Raw genomic sequence first — 23,503 nt, 5'->3', positions numbered from 1 at the left:
CCCCGGGCTTCCTCCGGGCCGGGTCACATCTCCTCTTTTTTCGTTCTTCATTGGAGTTTTTTGAACCATTCTTAGTCTGGCCCCTCACCTGAGACCACTCTGCCATGAGAGACCCTACCAGGAGCACAAGGCTCCAGACAACACAGCTCTCAGGTTCACAGGGACACGCAAACCTCTCCACCACGATAAGGTGACGGTTCCAGGAGAGGGAATCTATGCCATAAACAGAAATATTATAGGCCTTTATTTCACGGGTCTTCTCAATTCCGTGGAACGCTCCGTTCACTTGCATAGATAGTCCGGTAACTTGTCAACCCCAGCGTCTTCGTTTGCTAAGCAACGTCAACGTCTTTGAAGGACTATTTCTCTGCTGATCAACACTACGAATGCTGCTAACGAATAAATTGTAAAAAGACACACCATGTGAAGTTATTTTTTCGCATTGGCAAGTAGCCTTGTAATAAGCGGGATGATGTAGTATAGAACGTCGCCGGTCATTATCTAAAATAAGCCCCTTCAGGGTGAAGCAAGACACCTTTGCTGCGCGTCGGTCGCCTGTTCGCCCTGTCGGGGCTTATTTTCCCGATAGTGACCGGCGTTCTATGCATTATATATATTTATATATATTTAGCAGGGTAGGCCTAAGTAACAAATGTCGGGTTGAAATCGGGCTCCGGCTCATAATTACAGGGCACAACGAGTAAACCCCCTCAAGTGTCAGTAGCCGCGTTGACATGGACACATCTGTTCCGCTTAGATTTCTATGCGGAACAGAAAATGATCATGTATACGCCTCATTCGGAATACAATTATCTGTTCGGCATAGATTCTATGCCGAATAGAAGAGGTGGTGTAGTCCGTTTTAATCGCCATGTATGCACTTATTCCGAATAGATTGGGGTTTAACTTGGAGCAGCCGCAGTAGTTCGCAATTGGTCCACTGAGCTCCGTCGGTACTTTCAAGCACACCGAACTTCACCGCTGTCAAGGAAAGTGGATTTATTGCCTGATTCACGTCTTTGTTATCACTCCGTAAAAGTAGTCCGGTAAGCGTGTCCGGTTGCTAAGCGATGGGACATGGGTGTTTATTAATGACGTGTTCGCGTATCTTAGTGTCCGCGTGCGTCCGAGGTAACTGTAAATGAGTAGGCTACTAGTAGTACTTTTGCAGGCTGAACGTTAAAATACTTCTTAACTTAGAGAGATGGCAGCTGCAGTATTTCGCAAATGGACCTTCGAGGATTCCTGGTCACTAAATTCCTGTAAGACCACTCTCTCCCACCAGTCTTGGCCGCAGACTCGCATCCAAATTCCTCTTGTTTGCGGCGGAGCTTAAGGTAAATATAAAGATCTGACGAGAAATTGACGTTGCTGCGCTGTCCTCCTCCTTCTTAATTGAAGGAGCAGGCAGAGAAAAGCTCTCTCCTGCTGTGCTTTCATTAAAATCAAATTTAAAATCCCCGATAGTGATAAGACATCCATTATGTCGCCGCCGGTCCAGAGATGTGTCAGGTGTGCGCGAGACAGAACGGACACTTTTGTTACTGCCATGTATACAGTAGCCTACATTCGGAACACATTTATGAACAGATCTATGCGGATCAGATGCGGATCAGATGTGCCATGTAAACGCGGCTACTAACTTGTTGCATTGTCTGTGTGGGAGGCGGAGTCCTGGCGCAATCGTCTTTACATCCTTTTTATTTAGTGTTTCAATTTTATTTATTGTTTTTGGTGGTGTTTGGTTTTTATTCAAGAGCATTTTTTGTTAATAATAGATTGTTTTTGGTTGTTTTGTTAATTTATTCTGGATATTTTAAATGTCTTCCAGACGTCCAGTTCCAGTGTTCTTTAAAAATAAAGGCTTATTGATCTTCGAAAGGGTGTACTTTATCATTATATTAGTTGAAAAAACGGCAATATTATCGCTTATCGCAATAATTCCTGGGGCAATTAATCGCCCAGAAAAATTTGTTATCGTGACAGGCCTACGTGTAGCATATATTTACTATATATAATGTATCCGTATAATCTGCTGAACACTCTCTTACTAGTCTCTGCTCTCAAGGGTCTCAATGCGGCTTCGGTCCGTGTCTCCCCAACGTGACGTCATGCAATGCATTCCCGGGGTAATGAAAATCAATAGTAAACCGCTAAAATAGTACCTACTTTTTCCGTATTACATTCCGTTTTGTGATACCTAACAACATTAAATACAATAAATAACTTGGCTTAAATCTTTATTACCAATAAGAAAATTGCACAAATTTGTTGGAAAATAAAGCCTGCAACACGGCCTTTGAATATATTCCAGGATGACGGGTTGGAAAGAACCACACCAACATATACTAGGGTTGGTCCGATGGACGATGCCATCGTCCATCGGCGATGCCTGATAGCCATCGCCGATGGGATGTCCATCGCCGATGGGATGTCCATCGCCGATGGGATGTCCGTTGCAATGGGGTGCTACTAAGAGTAGCCCCCCCCCCCGGGCGGCTACTCTTACTACATACAGTTCATTCAATCACACTATGTAACTATGACAACTAATTTTGTCGCAAGGGAAATATACATAGTAATCTACCTCGTTCGCACCTGTCATTGTACATCTTTTATTGGGAAACTTTGAATTAAAACTTAAATACTGAGCGAACTCTTCTATGAACGAGTCGGAAAACTACGTGTATCAAACATGAAGCAAAGTGCTACGCCTATCTTAAATAATTTATAAACGTTATATTTCATGTCTAGGAAAATTATAATCATTTAGAATGAATAAAGGTAACTCAGTACAAGAGCACACTTTATTGGCAAATACATTCAAAACAAAGTTACACTGTAGTCAAATACTGCGTGAGAAATGCAAAGCGAATTATATGCAATTATCTATTAACGAACGAAACGAATAATACTAAACACTACAATTCAAAATTATTTAAATTATAATTAGGCTAATCTAACACTCCAACCAATAATAAGGAACAAAGTTAAAAACTATTTACATGCCCTGATAAACTAAAGTACAAGTGCTAATGCAAAATGACAGTGTCAAGTAGGGGTGTAACGATACATCGATGTAGATCGATACATCGATTGATTGGAGAACGATCCAGCTGCATCGATGCAATGCCCAAACATCGATGCATATCGCTGTATTACACGCTTTTATTATTATATATCTCCTTTCGCGGGTGTTTGTGAAACTATTTCTGCGCAAAGCGCCAAGCCGCTCGTATCCATTCGCCGGTTAAGCAACAGCGAGCACATGTGTGAGTGCGAGGATGTCTAGTTTCGTTTTGTGTTGCCAGATTGGGCATACGTCCCGTTTTTCCAGCCTAACGTGATTAATAGTAGCCAAATCGGGCTAAAAATGTGCCCAATCTGGCAACACGGACGGCTTATCTTTACAGCCAAGATGATTCCGAGGGATGTTTTGTTTTTAGAAGAAAACTATCCACACAGATCGGTTGGGAATGGTCTACGTTCAAAATGAAAGATCATTACAGGCTCTTTAATTTAAGCCATAAAAAACCTTTGGCACTTAAATGCAATTATGTGGCACTTTATTATTTGTATTAAAAATGGATTGTTTTTGTTTTAAATATCCGGAAGAGCAAATAAAATGATGAAATTATAATTAAGTTGATGTGATTGTAAGAGGTTTTGTTAAATGGGCATATGATATCGTCTCATATCGATCGCATGCCCCTGAATCGTATCGTATCGCGGCAGACTTTTGATATCGGCAAATATCGTATCGTTGTCCAATGAATCGATATAATATCGTATCGTGATGAAACCAGAGATTTACACCCCTAGTGTCAAGAAATCAAACGCATTTAAATGTCAAGGTTTCTGGCCAGAATCTCCAACATGTTCACTTTTTCTGGATTTTACAAACTGCGGAGTGGGGTAGCAACACTACTGGCAGTGCTGAACACGCGTTCAGATGGTGCGCTGGTAGCACAAATACATAAATATTTACGGGTTGATTTACCCCTTGCCGACTAACCCAGAGTTTTCGGTTCCAGAGCAGCGGTTATGCATTAGTTCAATCAACTCGGGGTTGGTTAACACAGGGTTGTGCGCGTCCACGCCAAACCTAAAAAGACGTGATGTATGGATCATGGAAACACTGATCGAAATGGCGAAACGGGCCGCTTATTTCAATGAAATGGAACTTCAGGTTCTCCTGGAGAGCTATGACGAGGGGAAGGACATTATCACAAGAAAAGGGAACGCTAAAGCCTCAGCAACCCGGAGAACCAAAGGCTGGCAGCGGATCGCTGACCGCGTAAATGCGTTAGTTACGCGTCAAAAGCATGATCCTTAATATTTGAGCCATGAATATATAAATATCCCAGTTAAGCATTCTTAAAGATCCTACCACATAACTCCTTCTAAAAAAATATGTACTCCGATGGCATCCAAGCGGTCAGCGGATCAAGTCTAAAAATTAAGTATAAAAAAAACATACAAACTGGTAAGCTTTTCCCACCATCATATTGGTATAAATTTAAAAAAGCCATTTTTTTAAGCCAATCGTGAAAAGGCAGACAGTCGGCAGACTGGATCTGGCCCTCAAATTGTCTTGACCCCGGTGGAGGAGCTGTTAATAAATATAAATTCAGGGCGCCCTGGCATGGAGGGGGTACCTGGAGGTACCTACCTCCTCAGACAGTCAGGGGCCATACCCCACTGGTTGAATGTAGGTTTTTGTGTTTTCTTGTATTTTAGATTTTTTTTTGCCTTCAAAGTAACACATGCAAACCATGTGCTTGCCACAGCGAATACTATTCCCAATGATTATTTTTTTGGTAACTGGGTAGAAAACCTAAAAGTGACAATTCATCAACTTCACAGATCAAGATGGATTAGTGCGTGTAACGATCAAACATTCTCCAGTGGATGCAAGTCCGTTAGGACTATTTTATACTTTGTGTTGTAAGTGCCTCTCGGCATAGTACTCAGACAATATTGCTCTTTGTATGATAGGAGGCCGATACAAATCTTGGATGGGTCATCTGAAAGGACTGAGATGTTCTCAGCATCTCCAACATTATAGCCTAGTTCAGTGGTTTTCAAACTGTGGGCCGCGCCCCCCCTGAGGGGGCGCCAGAGTTCTTCAGGGGGGGCGCGAAGTGAGAAAAAAATAAACCCGAAAAAAACCCTGAAAGTCGATGATTCAAATCATCAGTCGTACTTCAACTGTAGAAGTAACATAAGTTTAACTAAATCATTTTTCAACCGTTTATCTTCGTGCAAACCATTTAACAAATCTACACACTTGTATCTTCAATAATATCTAAACAGAATTTCGATATCATTTAAAATTTCTTCAGAATCAAAGTTTTAGTTTCATCCCTCTTCGTTTTCAGCTGTTTTCATTGAAGACGTCAGCCCATTCTGAAACACCTACTTCTAGACATCGTAACTCATTCCTTTTTCAACCGTTTACCATCGTTCAAACCCTTTAAACAAAGCTACACACTTGTATCTTCAATACTATAGAAACGGAATTTTGATAGCATTTGTACTTTTTTCTGAATCAGTTTTAGTTTCAGCTGAATTTTTTTCTCTGAGGGGGGGCTCACTCTCTCACACTTTGAAAACCCCTGGCCTAGATAAAACTACCATTTGCAAAAAACAGGGCTACGCAAATAGTCTGGAGTGAACTGAGGCAGGTCCTCTATTGGTATTGTTGGCTATGTAAGGCTATTTAAATATATTAAAGATTTGCGTGAGAATCTATAGGCCTATCTCTCCACTCCAGCAAAAAGTAATTTGATATGTCGAGCCGTGTTCTTATCAATCGCTCCCGGTGGATTGCACGTATAATTTGCGCTCCGATATCAGCAGTTCTCTCATCAAAAGGGCATGCCATTGTGAACACAAGAAATCTGTGGTGAACGCAGGTTTAAATACCCAAAACCGGGTTATGTTCCGAACTTAACCTGCGTGAAACCTGCTCCGACCAGGTTTGATTCAGAGCATATGTTTCTATAGAAACTAACATACCGTGATCCTTTTGGAACGGAAAACCTAGGGTTACAGCAAACCCTGGGTTAACTTACCTGGTTATGTGTTAAAACCGGCTTTGTGGAACACCCCACTGGCTATGAGCGGAAACCGTCCCTGGTTATTTAGAGTGGTGGCTGTAGCTGGTCTTTTCTACCAGTTCTGTTTTTTTAAATTACTAAGCTCAGGTGGCTTCATGTGGTCCCCTCTGTATCGTGGGTCAAGCCGTTTTGCTTTGCGCGTCATCTTCTGGGTGGCATTGTCATATTTCCCTTCCATCTTCTCCAGGATGACGCGCTTCAAGTCAGCTGTGAGTTGCGTATCCTCTGACGCCTCCCGCTCGTCAATGACAAACTTACTTTCCCTTTTCTTTTTTTTAAATAACATAACATGTAGTATTCAAAGTATTTGTTATAATAATGAAATTAAAACTAAACTAAAAAATAATAAAATATGTAACAACATCCCCGACCCCGCCATTGCCGTCGGCCATCACAATGTTTTGCTTGCAACATCGTCGATCGGGCGTTTCCTGGACATCGGCCAACCCAACACATACTTCTCATTTCCTCCCCTTCTAACTGCCATTTATGTATGTTTATATAAGACAAGTATATGTCCATTCCATACCTATGATTCACCACCCTGGCTGGAGGGCTCCCCCTTCCGTGTTCCATCTCAAGGTTTCCTTGTTTAGATGCGGGGAGTTTCCATTGTGACTTATAGGCTATGCAATCAACTTGGCTTGACTCTGGGACACCCCCTGTTTGCCCCTGAACAGGAAGAACTCTGACGAGGCGGACCTCGTCCCGGCCAAGGAGGCCAACGTCAAGTGTCCGCAGGTCGTGATCTCCTTCTACGAGGAGCGCCTCACCTGGCACTCCTACCCCGCCGAGGAGGAGGAGAAGAAGGAGGAGGAGAAAAAGGACTAGAGAGGGGCGGGGGCAGGCCAAAAGGAGGGAGAGGGCCGGAGGTATCTCCAGTCCGTCTTTTAATCAACGATGTAAAAATGCTCTCCTCCCAAGGTACGGTTTGCACACATTGACAACTCGTAAAACATTTTCTGTCCTCTCACCCCCCCCCCCCCCCCCCTGCACATGAGAAGAGTCCTCCTTTTTAGAAACTGCACATAAGCATTAATTTGCATCATGGTTGGTAACGACATTTCAAGCTACTGTCAACTTGGCAGACACTTTTAACCGGAGAATCTGTTTTTGAGGCATCAATATCTACCTGATTTTGAAATGGAAGAACTACAGGGCCTGAACCCTAGCCACTGCTTTCCTCACACAATACTTAATCTGAAAATTTCATGTGCTCGAGGGACAAATGACTAAACCACAGCACTGCCATATCTGCTCTTTATAGTGGCTTTTCATGGAAGTGCATTCGTTCAAGCTGTTGCGTGGTTAATATTGAGCTACGGGGCACATTGACATACGAATCGTAATGATGTCCACATGTTGACGGGACGGTTGCTTTTTACCTACCCGAGTATCTGATCAAGTACAGAAAAGCATTCAACTGATGGTTTTCCCTCCCTCCCCCTCGACTGATTCATGTATCAACAATTTTTTTAAAGGGAAAACTTACAGAAGTGTGGTTTCATGTCATGTATATAGTTTCCTTTACCTTCCTTCCCGGAGTGGGAACAACCCATTTGAGGTCATATTCAAAAGTTTACTGTTGGTCATACTTCTTGTAGTGTATTAGTATTCAACAAATTATTGTGCCGAACTTGGTGAACAGAGTAACATCTGCTCCTGCTGAGGTTCGTGCAGGGGTGGATTTGTACCTACTGTTGACCTGTGAGCTTCAGCCTGATGGACCAGCAGTCTGGTCTCTTTTGAACTCAAACATGATCACACAAGGCAACAAGCTGTTGTGCCTCATAGCTTTCCAGTATTTAAATAATATTACAAACAAACGCCTTTTTATGAAGGTAGACTAGACATGATGCTGCTATGCAACTTCGTGGATTATCACAAGTACTATTAAAGACAACAACAATTGAACCAAAACCTCATGGTAGTGATGTAGTTCTGTTTAAGACAAGGTGGCCACTCTGCAACAGGTACAGATATGGAGACGGGGAGTCGTTATTAGCATTTCATCCTTTTGGTTAAACCTTTAAATACTTCAGTGTAACATTATATTGGTGCTCAATGTTTGGAGATATTCTACAATAAAACCAAATGCTGGTTAATTTGTGGTTGAGCTCTGTTCAGGTAGTTATGGCTATTTTCTTATGACATTGGGAGAAACGTTAACCACTGTGGTCCATTTGAAGGAATGTCCTAGTTCACCTCTTACTTCTGCTGATCGACAGAACTGTCCCAGGAAGGCCGATGGAATTGCGTTTTACAAACACACTTCATTCCAATCCTCATTTGTGCGATCGCTACACACTAGCTGCGTTTACATGGCACATCTGATCCGCATAGATTTCTATGCAGAATAGATCTGTTCCTAAAATGTGAATGTACTGTATACATGGCAGTAACAAAAGTGTCCGTTATGTCTCTCGCGCACACCAGACACATCTCTGGTCCGGCTGCGAAATAATGGACGTCTTATCACTATTTGGCATTGTGAATTCGATTTTTAATGTAAGCACAGCAGGAGAGAGCTTTTCTCTGCCTGCTCCTTCAATTATGAAGGAGGACAGCAAAGCTACGTCAATTTCTTTACCCCCTCCTCCAAGAGGACATTTGTCTCCTCGAAGGTCCAATTGCGAACTACTGCAGCTGCAGTAGTTCGTTAAGTATTTTGACGTTCAGCCTGCAAAAGTACTAGTAGTAGCCTACTCATTTATGCCGCTTTTCCACCGCACATGTAGCTCGACTCGACACGACACGACTCGACACGACTCGACACGGTAGCAGCGCGGGTGCTTTTCCACCGCAAATAGTACCTCCGGGACGTGGGCGGGGTCGTCTGCGCGAAAGGGCCGTGACGTATTTTTGTACGCGACGCAAACAACACCTACGTAACCCACACATGGACAGAACCCACATAACAACAATGGAGAACATCGATGCGATGGTATTCGTGTTCGTATTATTAGCTGGCATGTTGAAGAAGTGGAATATGTTGGCTGCGGCGCTACTATGGCTGTTCTATCGTTACCAGCATGGTTGCCATGTCGCTCTCGTGACTTCGTCACACTCTGGCCAATCAGTGGCCGGCCGTCTGCCGACGTCACCTTTTAGCATCGGCTCAGCCGCTTGGAACCTAGAGCGAGGCGGTACTAGAAAAAGCAGCCACTTGAGGTACTAGATCGCGGTGGAAATGCAAAAAAGGCGAGCTGAGTCGAGTCGTGTCGAGCTGGTACCATGCAGTGGAAAAGCGGCATTAGTTATCTCGGACACGCGAGGACACTACGATACGTGAACACGTCATTAATAAACACCCATGTCCCGTCGCTTAGCAACCGAACACGCTTACGGACTACTTGCGGAGTGGTAACAAAGACGTGAATCAGGCAATAAATCCACTTTCCTTGACAGCGGTCAAGTTCGGTGTGCATAAAAGTACAGACGGAGCTCAGTGGACCAATTGCGAACTACTGCAGCTACTCTTAAGTTAAACCCCAATCTATTCGGAATAAGTGTGTACATGTCGATTTAAAACGGACTACACCACTTCTTCTATTCGGCATATAATTCTATGCCGAACAGATAATTGTATTCCGAATGAGGCGTGTATATGATCATTTTCTATGCCGCATAGAAATCGATGCGGATCAGATGTGTCCATAAACGCGGCTAGTGATGACTGTACTTATTTAGCATCACCTGGGATATTCTCAAGTCATGGAAACGTTTCAACCTTTTTCGAACTGTGGTTACATTGTTTTTATTTTTCAACTGAAGACGTTATCTTTAGTTAGCTGTGATAAACAATTTATGTCAAGTAGAAAACCTAAGATATTAATGTTTATCAGAATTTTCAATGTTTTAGCTGGTTTGGCGAGATGCTGTCGCCTTGTATGATTAATTAAAAAAAAATGGTTCCAATGGCATGTGTTGAACGTAACCCAGGTCTCTGAAGCGCACCTATTATACCACCGGGTTAATTTACTCTTTATCACTACCAATGTCAGTTCTTTCTGGTGGCCTCCTCCCAATTGGCCAGTCCTGTTTGATGTCACAGTTACATTATTTTGTATGACTCATGAACCTCCAATCTGGCTGTACAATAAGGGCCCTTTCCATTTTTTATGCACACTATATTAAAGATAAGTGCTTATTTTCTTAGACCTGGGGCACTAGAACATGGCGGACAGTATCATTTAGTTTTAAAATACATGTAAAGTTAAATGTAATGTTTTAATTGAGATGTGATTGGTAATTTCAAGTTAGAATGTAAAGTCAGTTTTATTTTGTTCACCCTTTTCCACAGTGTTTGTAATACAATTACATAGCTGCAGCTCGCTCCTCCGGTTGGCCCCATCTCGTGTCTTTGTAATTACCCCCAATAAGCCGCTGTTCTCTTGTTGCATGTCTGTGTTTCCTGTGTTGAATCATTATGACGACTACTACTCCTTTTAATGATGTGTTTTGGACAATAAAGAATGTTTGCTTTGGTAAATGTTTGTGGTCTCTTCATCCCCGGACAATGTGACAGATTAATCCAAAAGTGCAGGATTTTTCTTTTACGGAATGTCAAATAATATAAATACAAATGGAAAAGACTGAACCAAAATATTGTTGACCTCCTTTCACAGCAGAACTTTTATGCTCGCACTTTAAATCCTTAACTTTTGCAAAGGAAAAAAGGGTGTTTCCACTCATTGAAAAACATTTTTAATTAATCTGAAAGTACAAAGTCACCAGCAAACAAACATTACAAATCTAAAACCAAAAGAAACGGATAATAAACCAAATCAATTTAATTACAAATTAAATAAACATACATTTCAAAGTCATAAAAGTTCAGGATTTTTGGACTTTCTTTATATATATTGTACAATCTAGATCTTCAGTTTTATACACTTAAATGTCACTGTCAGAACAGAGGGGGTCAATACCTTTTCTAACTTGATAAAGCTTTTGAGGTTAGGGTGATGGTGCAATGCATAACTTTTGTATGAATATGCTGAAATATTCAATGTTAAAGCTGTAGTTTGTAAATGGCCCACTATAATGGTTTTGAACCCTGATTAAAAAAAAAATTGTACCGTGCGTAACTTTTTCTAAACATGAATAACTTGTAGCGCTTTTTATTTTTGCATCAAGCACCCAAATGAACACTTTAAACAGCATGTATCACAAAACATGATTTTGATGTAAGGGCATTCATTTTATATAATCAGTTCTAAAGAAGGGTGGGGGGGCAATAATTTATTTGAATTGGAACCTAGTCTTTATTCTTGCTCGAGAATTAGAACAGGTCTGTGGTACCTCATCTAGTTCCAGAAAGCTCAAGTCAACTACTTGTGTCGCTACTACGTTTCAAACTACCCCTGAGATATTCTTACAATACGATATATTAATACCTTTCGGTTTTCCATTGTGCTCATCTCTACAGATTAGAAGAGATCTGGATGTGAATATCATGATACTGTATCATCCCACGTGGTATCCACAAGTTCGAGTCGTCTGGATTTTATTCAATCTTCCTGGATCTGATAATCCATGCATCCGAAAAAGGAGTGCATTCCATGTGCTTGTTAGTTTTGCTGGTAGATCCACTAACATTTGCATTTTGCTCTTAGCAATGGGCTACTCACAAATCAGATTTAAAATCAGTATCTAAAGTCTGAAAAGCTCAAATCTGGGCAAACATCTTTCGACCAATCATGTTGCTGGAGGCTGGGATCTGTAAGTGTGTTATTGGCAAACACAAACTCAGCTGGCAATAGTTGACGCCAATTAGGCAAATTACTTCGGTAGAATATCTGTAAGGGAATAAGGCGTAATTCTACCAGTTTTGGTTTCCAGCCCAGGCTCTCTGGCGTCTTCCCCCCAGAAGTTCTGCTATAACATATTAGGACTGCTTGATCCAATAATAGCTATGGGGCTAAACAACACCTACCAGGGCAAGATGGACATAAACCTCATGATTGCCAACCTTACCTACTCCTTTCATATAATATCTGTGTTTTATGGTTTCTGGAAGCCAGGTTTAAAATGGTACATTCTAATAGGACATAAATGGTAGAAATTTGAAATATAAAGCAAAGGGGGGCCAGGAGGTTGGAGAAAAAAATCGGAATTAATGAAAACAAATGAATGAAGGCCAATCCCAGAATCAATCCTCTATGGTAGTTTTTAAGGCTAACATTGACATTTTTTCATAATATGAAAAAAGAATATACAGTACTACCTATTTTAGAATAACTTCAGAGGAGACAGGAACTCTGATTAGGATGAGATACGGACAGCCAGGATCCAGCCTCACTGTCATTCACAAACATAACACCCATGTGCTATTTCAAATACATGATATGATAGTTTAACACAATATAGCACAGTCATACATCCTTGGCAAAGATAGTTATGTGTTTTTTCGCCTTTTTTGGATACACACCTTAACACAATACCGGATTGCTCATTCCATTTAAGATTTTGGGGATTTCAGTTTCAAATTTGAACACACAGCATTTCATTGTCCTTTCTTTGGTTTTAAAGCTTATTAGAGTTGAACTGTTCCAGCCAACAACAGTTTTGATTAATATACCCTGAATAATCATATACCCAGAACCAAATTTGGTAACAAAGTCATTGGATAAGGGTCCTCTCCCAATTAACCTTTCAGCTAGGAAGGCAACAAAGTCTTTAGCTTGGCGGTAAAGTCTACTTCCTGTGTACATTGAACATCCCAGTGAACACTGGCGTTCTTTCCTCTCCAAGGAAAAGTTACTTCTTATCTCTGTGTTTCTTGCCGCCTTTACTGTCACCTCGTGGTAATGTCCCTTGTCGCCGTGGGGTGACGGTGACACTCCCATTGGCTCCAAACTGAAGAGCATAATCTGTGGCGTCCAATGGCCTGCCTTCCTCGTCTCTCAGGCTGAACATGACTTCCTGGTAAAGCCCCTCCAGCCTCTGCTCCATCTCCTGCAGAGACTTCAGCGCTTCCTGCTTCTCCCGGCGCAGCCACGCACGCCGCCGCCTCAGCCCGGACACATCCACCTCCAGTCCCTGCAGGGCACCTAGCTTCCTTCTCCTGCAGTTCTGGGCAGCCATCTTGTTCTTTCCCCGGCGGCGTATGTCCCTCACCAGGTTCAGCTGCTGCTCGTTGAGACGGTGATTGGCCAGGAGCTCGTTGAAGTCGTCCACCGGTAGGTTGATGATCAGTTCGTTGGAGAAGGGGATCTTCAAGGACTGCGCCCTGCGGTCGTCCCGATTCCATAGTTCGGCCTCCACAAATTGTTCAGCGGAGGACCGGGAATACGACTTGGTTCTGCTCTGTCGGGATGAATACTTGGATTTTTTCTTGGAAGTCTTTCCGGTAACAGAGGTGGGGGAGGAGGGCCAGGCCTGGTTGTAGGAGTGATCATGGCCGATATGCTCCTGCCAAGGCAGGCCGTTGAAGAGCTTTTCTTCTTGATAGCTGGAGGGGACCATTTTGTTCACATCGGAGGAGTAGTATCCTCCGACGGCCCCCTCCTCTTCTTCCTGCTTTATGGTCACTTCCAGCTCCATGTCCAGGTTAATTTCCCCCTCCTCATCCTTCTGGTCATTCTCCTCAGAATAAAGACCTCCTTCACTCGAGCCGGATGAAGAAGAAGAAGAAGAAGAGGACGAGGAGGAATAGCAGGAGGATTCAGAGCCACAAGGAGAGGCAGGGCTGAAGCTGCAGTCCAAAGAGAGTCCAGAATCCGAGTCGGCCTTCTCCCCACTCTCTAGATGCAGAGAACAAGAAAGTGTCAAAGATGGCCAAGCACTGGCATGATTAACATCAGATATTCGCTGACAGTTATTTAGCCTATTTCTAAGTTCACTTAATGAAATTATAATCACAGTCATCAGACAAATTTGTTTATTACCTTGGCGAAGTGTTCTGGAGCCACCCTGAGCCATCCTTGACCATGATGTACCGCCATCGTCTTCCTCATTGTCGGGCATGACGGTGTCGTATGGGCCCGTGTTCCTATTGGCTTGCTCAGGGACAAGGTAACCCTCCTCTTCTAGCCGAGCTGCCATCTCCGGACTGAAGCCTTCCTCTAGAGCCAGATCCAACAGGCTCATCTCTTCCAGGATGGTGGGATCCTCAAGAAGCTCCCCCAAGGGGCCGGCAAGACCGTAATCACCCTCTTCCTCATCATCAACCAATAAATGACTTAGAGGGAGTATTGGCAGATTGGGATTCGCACCACTCAGCTCTTGATGGGTCAAGCTGGCCGAGGTAAAGTCATTGGGATAGAAGTTTATGTCAAAGTTACTGGGATCTCCTAGACCAGTGTTATCAGTGATTAAGTTATCTTCAGCGTCTTGCGTGAGTGGGTTCATGTCAAATGCTGTGTAACCATTTTCAACATTGACGCCCATGTTAAGGTCATCCAAAGGATCGCCAGAAATCAGATTTGTATGGTATGGAGTTCTAGGTGAGCTATTGACGTCCATATTCTCCAAAGCCTCGCTCAGGTTTAAACTCATGTTGTGTTGATCCAACTCTGTGCTTGGGGTCAGCGGTAGAAGGCGTGTTTCTGGATGGTGTAGGGAAATGGTGCCTTGGGACGGAAAAAAAGCAAAACGTTGAAGAGGCTACACAATCACAAAAGTTTTCAAATGCCTTGAGCTGCCCTTTTTATGTTGTAGTTCATAAGCTAGTAATGCATAGCTTGTCATTTTGATGCATTGCTTTCATTTTATGTAGAGGACGCAAAATCGCCAAAAGTAAAGAGGAGGTTTTAAGAAGCTATCCTAAACAAAAATAACATCAATAATTTACCTAGTGGCAGAGCAGCCTCCATCAGATGAACATCTTGGTAAATCATCTGATTGTCATTGCGGCTGTTTGAGTTGCTTTGGTAATTGCTCAAAATGGCAGCATCCAATGGAGTCTGAACTGGCCCATCTTGGTAACTTGGAAACCGGGTGCTAACATCCAGACCCTGAACAAGAAAAAACTGGCATCAGCACGTAGGGGTGGGAAAAATAAACGATTCTTCGATGCATCGCAACTCTCTCTAGACCGATTCCGTCTCGATGCAGATAAATTAATGTTAACTAACTAACCCTCTTTTTTGGTTTAATTATTTTGACTGCTGCAACATTCTGTTCGCCAGAGAGGGATAATTTTAAAATTATTTAATTTATCTTCAGTGTGTATTGGCCAATCTGATTTGTCTTGACACGATTGTGATTCAGCCTACGCCTAGCATGCACGCAAACTCACAGCCAGACACAAGAACTCCTTCTAATTCAAGAGCAGCTTTTTCTTTAATGACATAGAAAAGAAAGATTAGAACGAAAAGAAAACTGAACCCTATTTTTTTACATACTTCCATATTGTGTTGTAATGAAAGCTGCATTCATCTGTTGATTTCTTTGATGAACATCACAAAACTAGGAAGTGATAAGCAAACTCTGAGTAGCAAACTCAGATCTATATATATGTTTTTGAAAATCACGCTTGGAAATGTAGAGATTCCCACCCCTATTAGCACGGCCCATGGTGAGAAACAACCAGTTTAAACAGGCTAATCGCAGTGTTTCCACTTACATGAGGCTCCATGATTGCCAACAGGTCTTCCCACTGTAGCTCGAGGTCCAGGGGGGGCTGCTCTGAGGGAATCAGAGGGGACAGCAGGGGGCCTCTCTCTGCAAACAGATACTCATGATCCACTGCTCCTCCAATCGTAGGCAAGATCTCCTCCGATGGCTGGATGGAAACAGACAATAGGAAAGCTTGAATGCTAGAACAGTGGATGGAGTTTCAGGGGCAATGTTGGAAACCCAAGGCTGTATACAAATTGACCACAAAAATAATGAACTTAAATTAAATTGAATTAGCAGTACCTGATGTGTTAAGGGAAACGTGTGCTCCAACAACCTCAAACACTCCTGAAGAGAGAGCGACTCCTGTAAGGAAGATAAAACAGAGAGAGAGAAGGTGAGATATATATTTATGTGGGCTTTATACTATACTGGGGAAAGTTGCTTGTGATTTTTTAACTAATGAATCAGAATTAATACTTTGCCACCAATTCAATGTCAAAAGAGGATGTAAAAACTTTTTTGCATACTTTCAAGCCTTACCTTGGTCTACTACCTCTAAGATTGTTTTGTATTCACTTTATGCAGAGCACATACTTCAAATATGCATTCTATGGAATTCCCCTTTAACCAGACGAACCACAATGTGACCTAGTGGTGAAAACCACAACAGGATTGCAGCGAGCAGTGAACTGGTTATTGTCAAACAAAGTTTATTCACTTTTGAAGGCTTGAAATTAATCCCATGTCGTTGTCCGTGGGTCTAGCCATTCTCAATGTCTGTTTTTATAATGACATGAAAATACACCTGGCGTCAAACGTTTCATTGATAGAAGCAGTATGACCGTTGCAAAAGAGGGGTTGACACTTATTTTGACCGAAGGTTTTGAGAACTACTTTTTGTTGGTTATAGTACATATCCAAGCGATGAAAAGAGTTCTGTCAGAGTACTCACTCCCACTACTTTTTTAGCTCCAAAGTCAAATCAGGTTTTGACTTTTATTTTGTTGCAATTCAAGATACCACAAATGCTGTGTCATCTGCATTATAGCATATCGGGACCAACCAAGCAATTCCCCGAGATGCACCTGCTAGTTGCTATCCTTCCCTAACCACGACTCGATCTAGCACTACTTCTGCTGAGATGGCAGCACGCGTAACTTTCGAGAAACCCCACGGCTCAGATTTCAAGCATGAAAGATGCTGCTGCCAGGCTGAACATGTGTTTGGGTGTCAACTTATTGTAGCGTGCCTTACTATGCATCTTTCCATTCATAAAGAGTTTTGAGGCTTCCATATTCATGACTGTACAGCAACATAAAGATTTTAAAGGACAGATCAGGTCATGTAAATGTTGGTTGTTTATCTTTTTTATGATACTGTAAGCTTCCTTTTGAGTTTACTTGCTACTTCTTTGTTATTGGGAAGAATCATTGCATCTTTTGTTTTATTGCTTGTGCCATTAAGAAAGATAAAGGAAGCAAAGGCTTTATAACAGTAAAATATAGCAAATGTTAAGTTATTCAGAGGTATTGCACTCTCAATCAATCCCCTTTGGTTGACTCTTGAAATAAATAAGGCTAAACGCATTGTGCATTTCAACGCAAATAGCAACATCTTGTTTCCCCTTGTTAATGTGGGTTTTAAGTCCTACCTGCTCTTCATCATTCTGAGCCGACTCACTGTCGCTGACAGAATCTCTCCTCTCCCTCTCCCTCTCGGATCTACTGGCAGGTTCCTCCTCCTGGTCCTCCTCCTCTTCTGCTCCATCGCCCATCTCTCCTTCCTCCTCGTCCAGGGAGTTGCTGTACATCTGATGGTCGGAGAGCACTCGGCGATGCGTCTCCTCCTGCTGGGATCGATCGCTCCACGCCGAGCCCTGGCTCCATTCACTAAGAGGCCGCGGGCTCTCGTCCAACTCTCCACCCTGAGGATGAAGTTGTTTTCATTTTTATACCAAGGCCCCATTCCTGAAGCAGTGTCACTCCATGATGCACCTGCCTCTTACAGTATACCGCAAACCTGGTGTATGCATGGTTATGCAGCTCTTAAAGCAACACAGGTGGCCAGTGCTTGTGATGCATACACCAGGTTATTATTAGGCCTTTCAGCCCAGACTGATAAACGCAACACCTTCCATCCCCAGCTTGTTGTTCTAGACTCTATACCAACAGCCATACGTTGACATGCCAATGCTCCGCAGAGACAGCCTAAGAATAACTTGAACTTCTTCATGACCTGGCTAGGAGCCCCGTTATAAGCCCAGGGATTCTGCAGAGCCAGCCACACATGCAACTTGGCTCATTTTGTAGAGCAGCACACTTCAATCAAGGTGATTAGTGGTTGCACGTGTGTGTGTGTGTGGGTGTGTGTGTGTGTGTGTGTGTGTGTGTGTGTGTGTGTGTGTGTGTGTGTGTGTGTGTGTGTGTGTGTGTGTGTGTGTGTGTGTGTGTGTGTGTGTGTGTGTGTGTGTGTGTGTGTGTGAAGTCTCAACAGGATCAGGTTGGGACCACATGGGCAAATATGCATGCGTGTCCAAGCATGCTTGGGCATACATCTGCATTTCAAAAATAGAACCTTGACCCGAACATTGCTGCTGGCAATACATTTTTTTAAAAGGAGAATGCAGGTCATGTTGTCCGGCTAGTTGATGACAGTGAGAACAGTTTACAGTCAGGTCTTTGGATTTGTCCAGCCAGTAGGACCTTGATCAAATGTCCATATGATGTCTCTTTTCATCTCTGTGAAGTTGCAACCTGCATTGTTTTTATAATAATATTTTTTTAATAACTTTAAAATTAGCTTAAAACCTGTTGTATAATGGTGATGGTCTTAAGGCTAAGGACCTAAGACTCTAGGTGCATAGGTGAGGTGAATAAAGTCTGTTTCAAATACACAGACAAATCCACAAAAACATATGGAAGTAGAGGAGTCAAACCAACAAGGGAAAAGGCTGGCCTGAAGTGGCCTAGAGTAGCGGCTAATTTGAGGTTGGGCACTGTCAATGTACTGAAGTAGGTACGACAACTGCTGCCATGTATATAAATACAACTTTATTTTTATTTTATTTTCTATTACATGCCCCTCATAATTCCCTGCATATCGTCCAGTGAAGTGTGAAATGGTTCTCTTATCAATGGACCAGCAATGGAAGAATACATATATAAAATATTAAATTATTTCACAATCATGCATTAGTGTCTATGCAGCATGTAAATTCCAATGTGTGCCAGGAGTATTTTAGTTTGTGAGTGTGTGTTATTCTGATGTACAGCCAGCAGAGAAGGACCTGGCCAGTAAACCTTGCGAAAGTGAAGGTCTTGAATTTGTTAGGAAGCGCCAAGCTGGGATTCAGGTTTCAAAACAAGTTACGCCCAGCTCCAAGCCACAATACAACCAGACTTGCACTACAACAGGTCTGAATGTGCAGATGTCATATGTCTAAGTTAATATAAGGACAATCCTTGTAATAGAGAGTGTGTGTGTGTGTGTGTGTATGTGTCTGTGTGTGTGTGTGTGTGTGTGTGTGTGTGTGTGTGTGTGTGTGTGTGTGTGTGTGTGTGTGTGTGTGTGTGTGTGTGTGTGTGTGTGTGTAATTATACCTGGGAGAATCATACATACTTAGTCCCTGATGGATACAGACCATGGACACAAAATAGAGAAGAGACATGGAAATATATGGACCGACAAACTAAAAGTGTGTGTGTGTGGTTGTGTGTGTGTGTGTGTGTGTGTTCAATGTTAAATTTTGTTTCCTCATCACGCCTTGATTGTACGCTTTCACTTTGATTAATCAGCACACACTCTGATACGCATTTGATGAGCTACAAATGCAGCAATTTGACAAAAATTCAACACCCCACATTAACAATGTGTATTTATGTTTTCTGCAGTGTAATTGAGCGTTGAAACGCTGTGACATCCCTGGAGGATCTCTCCACCGCCTTATCAGTGTTTGTGAAGTATGTGACCCTTAACGGGACTTTCCCGGTTCTGTTTACCCTGGAGATGTGAGTCGTGGTTGCCTTCAAATCACATGTTTGTCCCCAGGGTAAACCCAGCCAGCCATGCTGCCAGACTCCCGCAGACACTCTATTCATGTGACTACCTTTATATATCCATAATTTCACTTAGAGAGTTTATTACAACATTCATCTCTCTCTCTCTCTCTCTCTCTCTCTCTCTCTCTCTCTCTCTCTCTCTCTCTCTCTCTCTCTCTCTCTCTCTCTCTCTCTCTCTCTCTCTCTCTCTCTCTCTCTCTCTCTCTCTCTCTCTCTCTCTCTCTCTCTCTTTGTTAGGGTCAATGATTTAATTGCAGCAAGTACACTAGGGCAACAATTAACAATAATTTGCAGGCTATTTCTGTGTGGGTAACTAACACATACAGTCTGTGGTATAAACATATATATATATATATATATGCACATATTAATAGCATAACAGATGTATTGTTTCGTCCCAACCTCTGCTATTAGACCGGTATGACACGTTTAGGACACTGTCAGACAATCTGAATTCACCCATGGCGAGCCATGGCTACTCCCACCAGACAGGTTGAAATCCCCCAACATTCCATCCCTCGGAACTAAACCCTTACAGCACCAGCCGGATTTGACTGCTTTTCACAAAGAAGTGATTTACTGTTGGTGTAAATGTTTAGTTAAAAAAAAAGACTTTGTATATATATCAATGTTTTTCTTAAGGCTCTGACACATGGTTGTTATACGGAATGTTCTGGGTTCTGGTCATGTCAAATTCAAAGCTGTTACACCATCTTACCTCCGTGTGGACATCTCTACCCGTCTCATTTTCCCCCTGGATTCTGAGGATGTCTCCGGGATTGAGGCCAGGCCCTGCTATGTCTTCTTCTAGCCTCACATGAGCTCTCTCCAGTGGGGCGGGCTGGCCATGGTGTTCCCCTGGCAGCATGTCCGGCTCTCTGTGAACCAACCATGCCTCGAGCTCTGTGTTTGGCACCTAGTAGATAAAAGTGTGAGGAGGAACATGAGTCACACTTTAGCACGGCTAGTTAACCCTGGCATAATTTCAGTTTAGAGATGTAATTATTAATGAACCATGAGGCCATAAAATGGAAGTAACCTTTTTTTCTCAGAAAAGATAATGAATGGAAGACTGAAACAACTCCTGGGGGGAAACAGCACAGAGCCTGAGCTCCAGAAACCAAGGGGCAAAATTAGGCCATGTTCCTTGTTTCGTTACAGAGATACGACACCGTAGAAAAATCATTTGCACGGGTAGATGAAGCTTTCAGAGGGGGATATTAATAGGTCTATTTATACAGTGGCCAGTCTTCACAGCATTGATTTGGACCCTTTACAGATGCTTTTTTCACAGTTTAATGGGACGCCCAGATTTGAGCTTGTCTGCCATCTGACTTAAAACTTGGATCCAAAGTCAGCTTTCGGTCGTACCTGTAATCTATCGAGCGAGCGAACCAAGCCAAGCAGCCGTCGAGAGGTGAACCCGTCCAAGTCAACGTTTTTGGGGTGGCTGGGCTGGCCGTCTTCCAGATGGTTCCACAGGTTATGGAACTGGGTTTGGGTGATCCCTGCGCTTGGCCCCAGCATCATCTCATGCAGGGGCGACAGGAGGCCGGGTTCGAGTCCCACGTCCACCCTGGTGCCAGACAGGCTGAGCAGGATGGCGACCTGGATGAGGCCTTCCGTCAAGTACTTCTTCAGATACATCGGGGCGTCGACGATGGGGGCACCGCAGCAGTGACCTCTGCACTCGTTGTCCGGATCCCGACGGGGTTAATTAAATCAACCTCAGGCCGCTGAAATGTGACACATAGGAGGGGGGGCAACAGCACCCCCCTTTAGGAACACACTGGCCCTACTTTGACGCTTACAGGCTGCTCAGTGTGGGTGGGTGGTGCACGTGACAGCTAGGTCGACCAAGTGCTGATGTGTGTGTATTTGTGTCTGTTCAAATTGATTTGACAACAACGGAAAGGACACTTCTGACAGATGGAGGGATCTCCGCCTCACAGATCTTGCGTGTGGAAACAGTGGACTGAACTTTCCTGGACTGGAGTCCTACACGTCTGAGGCTGATGTTGCTTTCGTTTTTCAAATCAAGAAATGGAGCAACTGCAGAGAGAGAGAGAGAGATTTATAATATGTGGATACTTAATAATACATTTACAGAATGGGTCGTTGATGTATGTTATTAATGTTACGTAATATAATATTGTGCATTTTCATGTATACTCGTATTTATATGTGTATCCAACCATAATTATCATGATACCAAGTTGTAAATTTAATTGTGCAACAATTCTAATAGATCATACATATCCAGTACGACATAAAGATGAACAGCATTTTACGAAGACTACACATGCTTGTCAATAACAACCTATTCCCCAACGAGGGGAATAGGTTGATTCGACTCGACAGTCGATTCGACTCGACAGTGGATTGACAGTTGAATTGTTAAGAGGAGATAAGGATAGGAACAGGATGGTTATCATGCGGGGAGGGCTGTCCGGTGTTATCGCTGGTATCCAGTAACTCCGACCTACTTCTAGAAACGCGTTTGGTAACCAACTACCAACCCCTAGCTTACACACTGTCGCTACATGATGTAATCGCCACAAGGAAAGTTATTTCCTCTACCTCCCCACCAGTCACATTGAGTTGAGTCAATACTTTCTTTTGTGGATGTTGTTTACTCCGTGTTGTGATACGGACCACAAAGGGATCGTTCATTCGGGGCTAAAGTTTTCGTCCTCCAAAAATACCCCGGTAGCTGTTTATTAGTAAAATATTCCATAATATGACAAATACTCTCCGATCGTTTGGATCCAACTATAGAGCTCGATTTATTAGAGGTATATACGTTGATAACTATAATAATAATTGTGCAATCGAAACTGCTGGACAGACAACGGTTCGTTTTCTCTTACCAGTAAACACCACTTCTCATTGGAACACTGGTACAGGTGAAGGCGATTCTTCCTGGCTTCAAGCTATCGAAATCAGTTGTGACTGAGTTGAGGTGGGGATATTAAAACTACAGCCTTCGTAGGTTTGTTACACACCCACGATTCCGCCCCTTTTTGGACGTCATTGTAATAATAGACACGCCCCGAAAGGCGAGACCACAGCAGCAATAAACAACTGCAGAGAAACAACACGGTGGTTTACCGCCGGTATATTACTATTTAAAGATCATATCATTGAGAAAGCAAGAAAATGTCGGCCTCCAATATTTAATTGTATTCCTAAAATCTATTTGTTTTAACATATCTCTCTCACTGGACAAATTTATTTTGTCACAACAATCTTTCTATTGGATAACTATGAGGAAAAAATCTGTCTAATAAACAAAGCGCAAATTTAATCTCAACCACATAATTTTCACTGCGGAATGTGCTGGATGTCACATTTTCAAATTAAAGTTAAGCCACATCTTCAGGCGAAATAACCTGAAAGTTCAGTCATGTCCATTAACTGAATAATGGACAGTATTTGTTCACTTCACACATACGTATATAATGCCGCGTTTCCACTGCAGGGTGCGGTACGGTTCGGTTCGCAAAGGTGCGGTACGGATTGCGTTTCCAACGCCAAAAGTGGCCGCGACCCGGACTGAGCCGTACTCGTTTTGCCCTCGTTTTCAGTACTCCTCCGTTGAGGTACTGAAAACGAGACAAGACGCCTGAAAGGGTAACGGAAACTTCGAGCTACACACCCCCTCCGTTAATTGGTCGACAGAACCGTCACTTCCGGGCGACGTGGGGATAAAAACAAATAAACAGTAGCTGTTGTTTACGTAGATGTTTACGTAGC

General features: G+C 42.8%; 2 protein-coding genes across 2 annotated transcripts in view; one reads left to right on the top strand and one right to left on the bottom strand.

Moving 5' to 3' along the window:
• LOC130402008 (chromobox protein homolog 1-like) overlaps positions 1-16,934 on the top strand; it is a 32,430-nt gene extending 15,496 nt beyond the window's left edge. Inside the window, exon 5 of the mRNA XM_056606081.1 lies at positions 6,803-16,934. Within this exon, the coding sequence (XP_056462056.1) occupies positions 6,803-6,953 (151 nt within the window). The 3' untranslated portion in view covers positions 6,954-16,934. The remainder of the gene's footprint in view (positions 1-6,802) is intronic.
• Positions 10,603-22,740, bottom strand: LOC130375461 (endoplasmic reticulum membrane sensor NFE2L1-like). Its single transcript, XM_056582398.1, has 9 exons — positions 22,618-22,740; positions 21,119-21,799; positions 20,466-20,663; positions 17,341-17,613; positions 15,990-16,052; positions 15,694-15,852; positions 14,920-15,082; positions 14,015-14,698; positions 10,603-13,870 (listed from the first exon to the last, which is right to left on the bottom strand). The coding sequence occupies exons 2-9, from the start codon at positions 21,392-21,394 to the stop codon at positions 12,885-12,887; spliced, it is 2,802 nt and encodes a 933-aa protein (XP_056438373.1). The 5' UTR covers positions 21,395-21,799; positions 22,618-22,740; the 3' UTR covers positions 10,603-12,884.
• Between the last annotated feature and the right edge of the window lie 763 nt (positions 22,741-23,503).

The sequence above is a fragment of the Gadus chalcogrammus genome, chromosome 2 (genome assembly GCF_026213295.1).
Source record: "Gadus chalcogrammus isolate NIFS_2021 chromosome 2, NIFS_Gcha_1.0, whole genome shotgun sequence".
In the NCBI taxonomy this organism is placed as follows: Eukaryota; Metazoa; Chordata; class Actinopteri; order Gadiformes; family Gadidae; genus Gadus; species Gadus chalcogrammus.
The sequence above is the reverse complement of the archived record's forward strand: the minus strand, read 5'-3'. Positions and strand labels throughout refer to the sequence as shown.

Bases quoted from the DNA above. Each gene is read 5' to 3' on its own strand.
- LOC130375461 (XM_056582398.1), bottom strand. From the start codon at position 21,394: ATGTATCTGAAGAAGTACTTGACGGAAGGCCTCATCCAGGTCGCCATC. The intron at 20,664-21,118 runs GTACGACCGAAA...TTTATCTACTAG, and splicing joins GCTCGCTCGATAGATTACAG to GTGCCAAACACAGAGCTCGA. The intron at 16,053-17,340 runs GTAGGACTTAAA...TCTTCCTTACAG, and splicing joins CTCAGAATGATGAAGAGCAG to GAGTCGCTCTCTCTTCAGGA.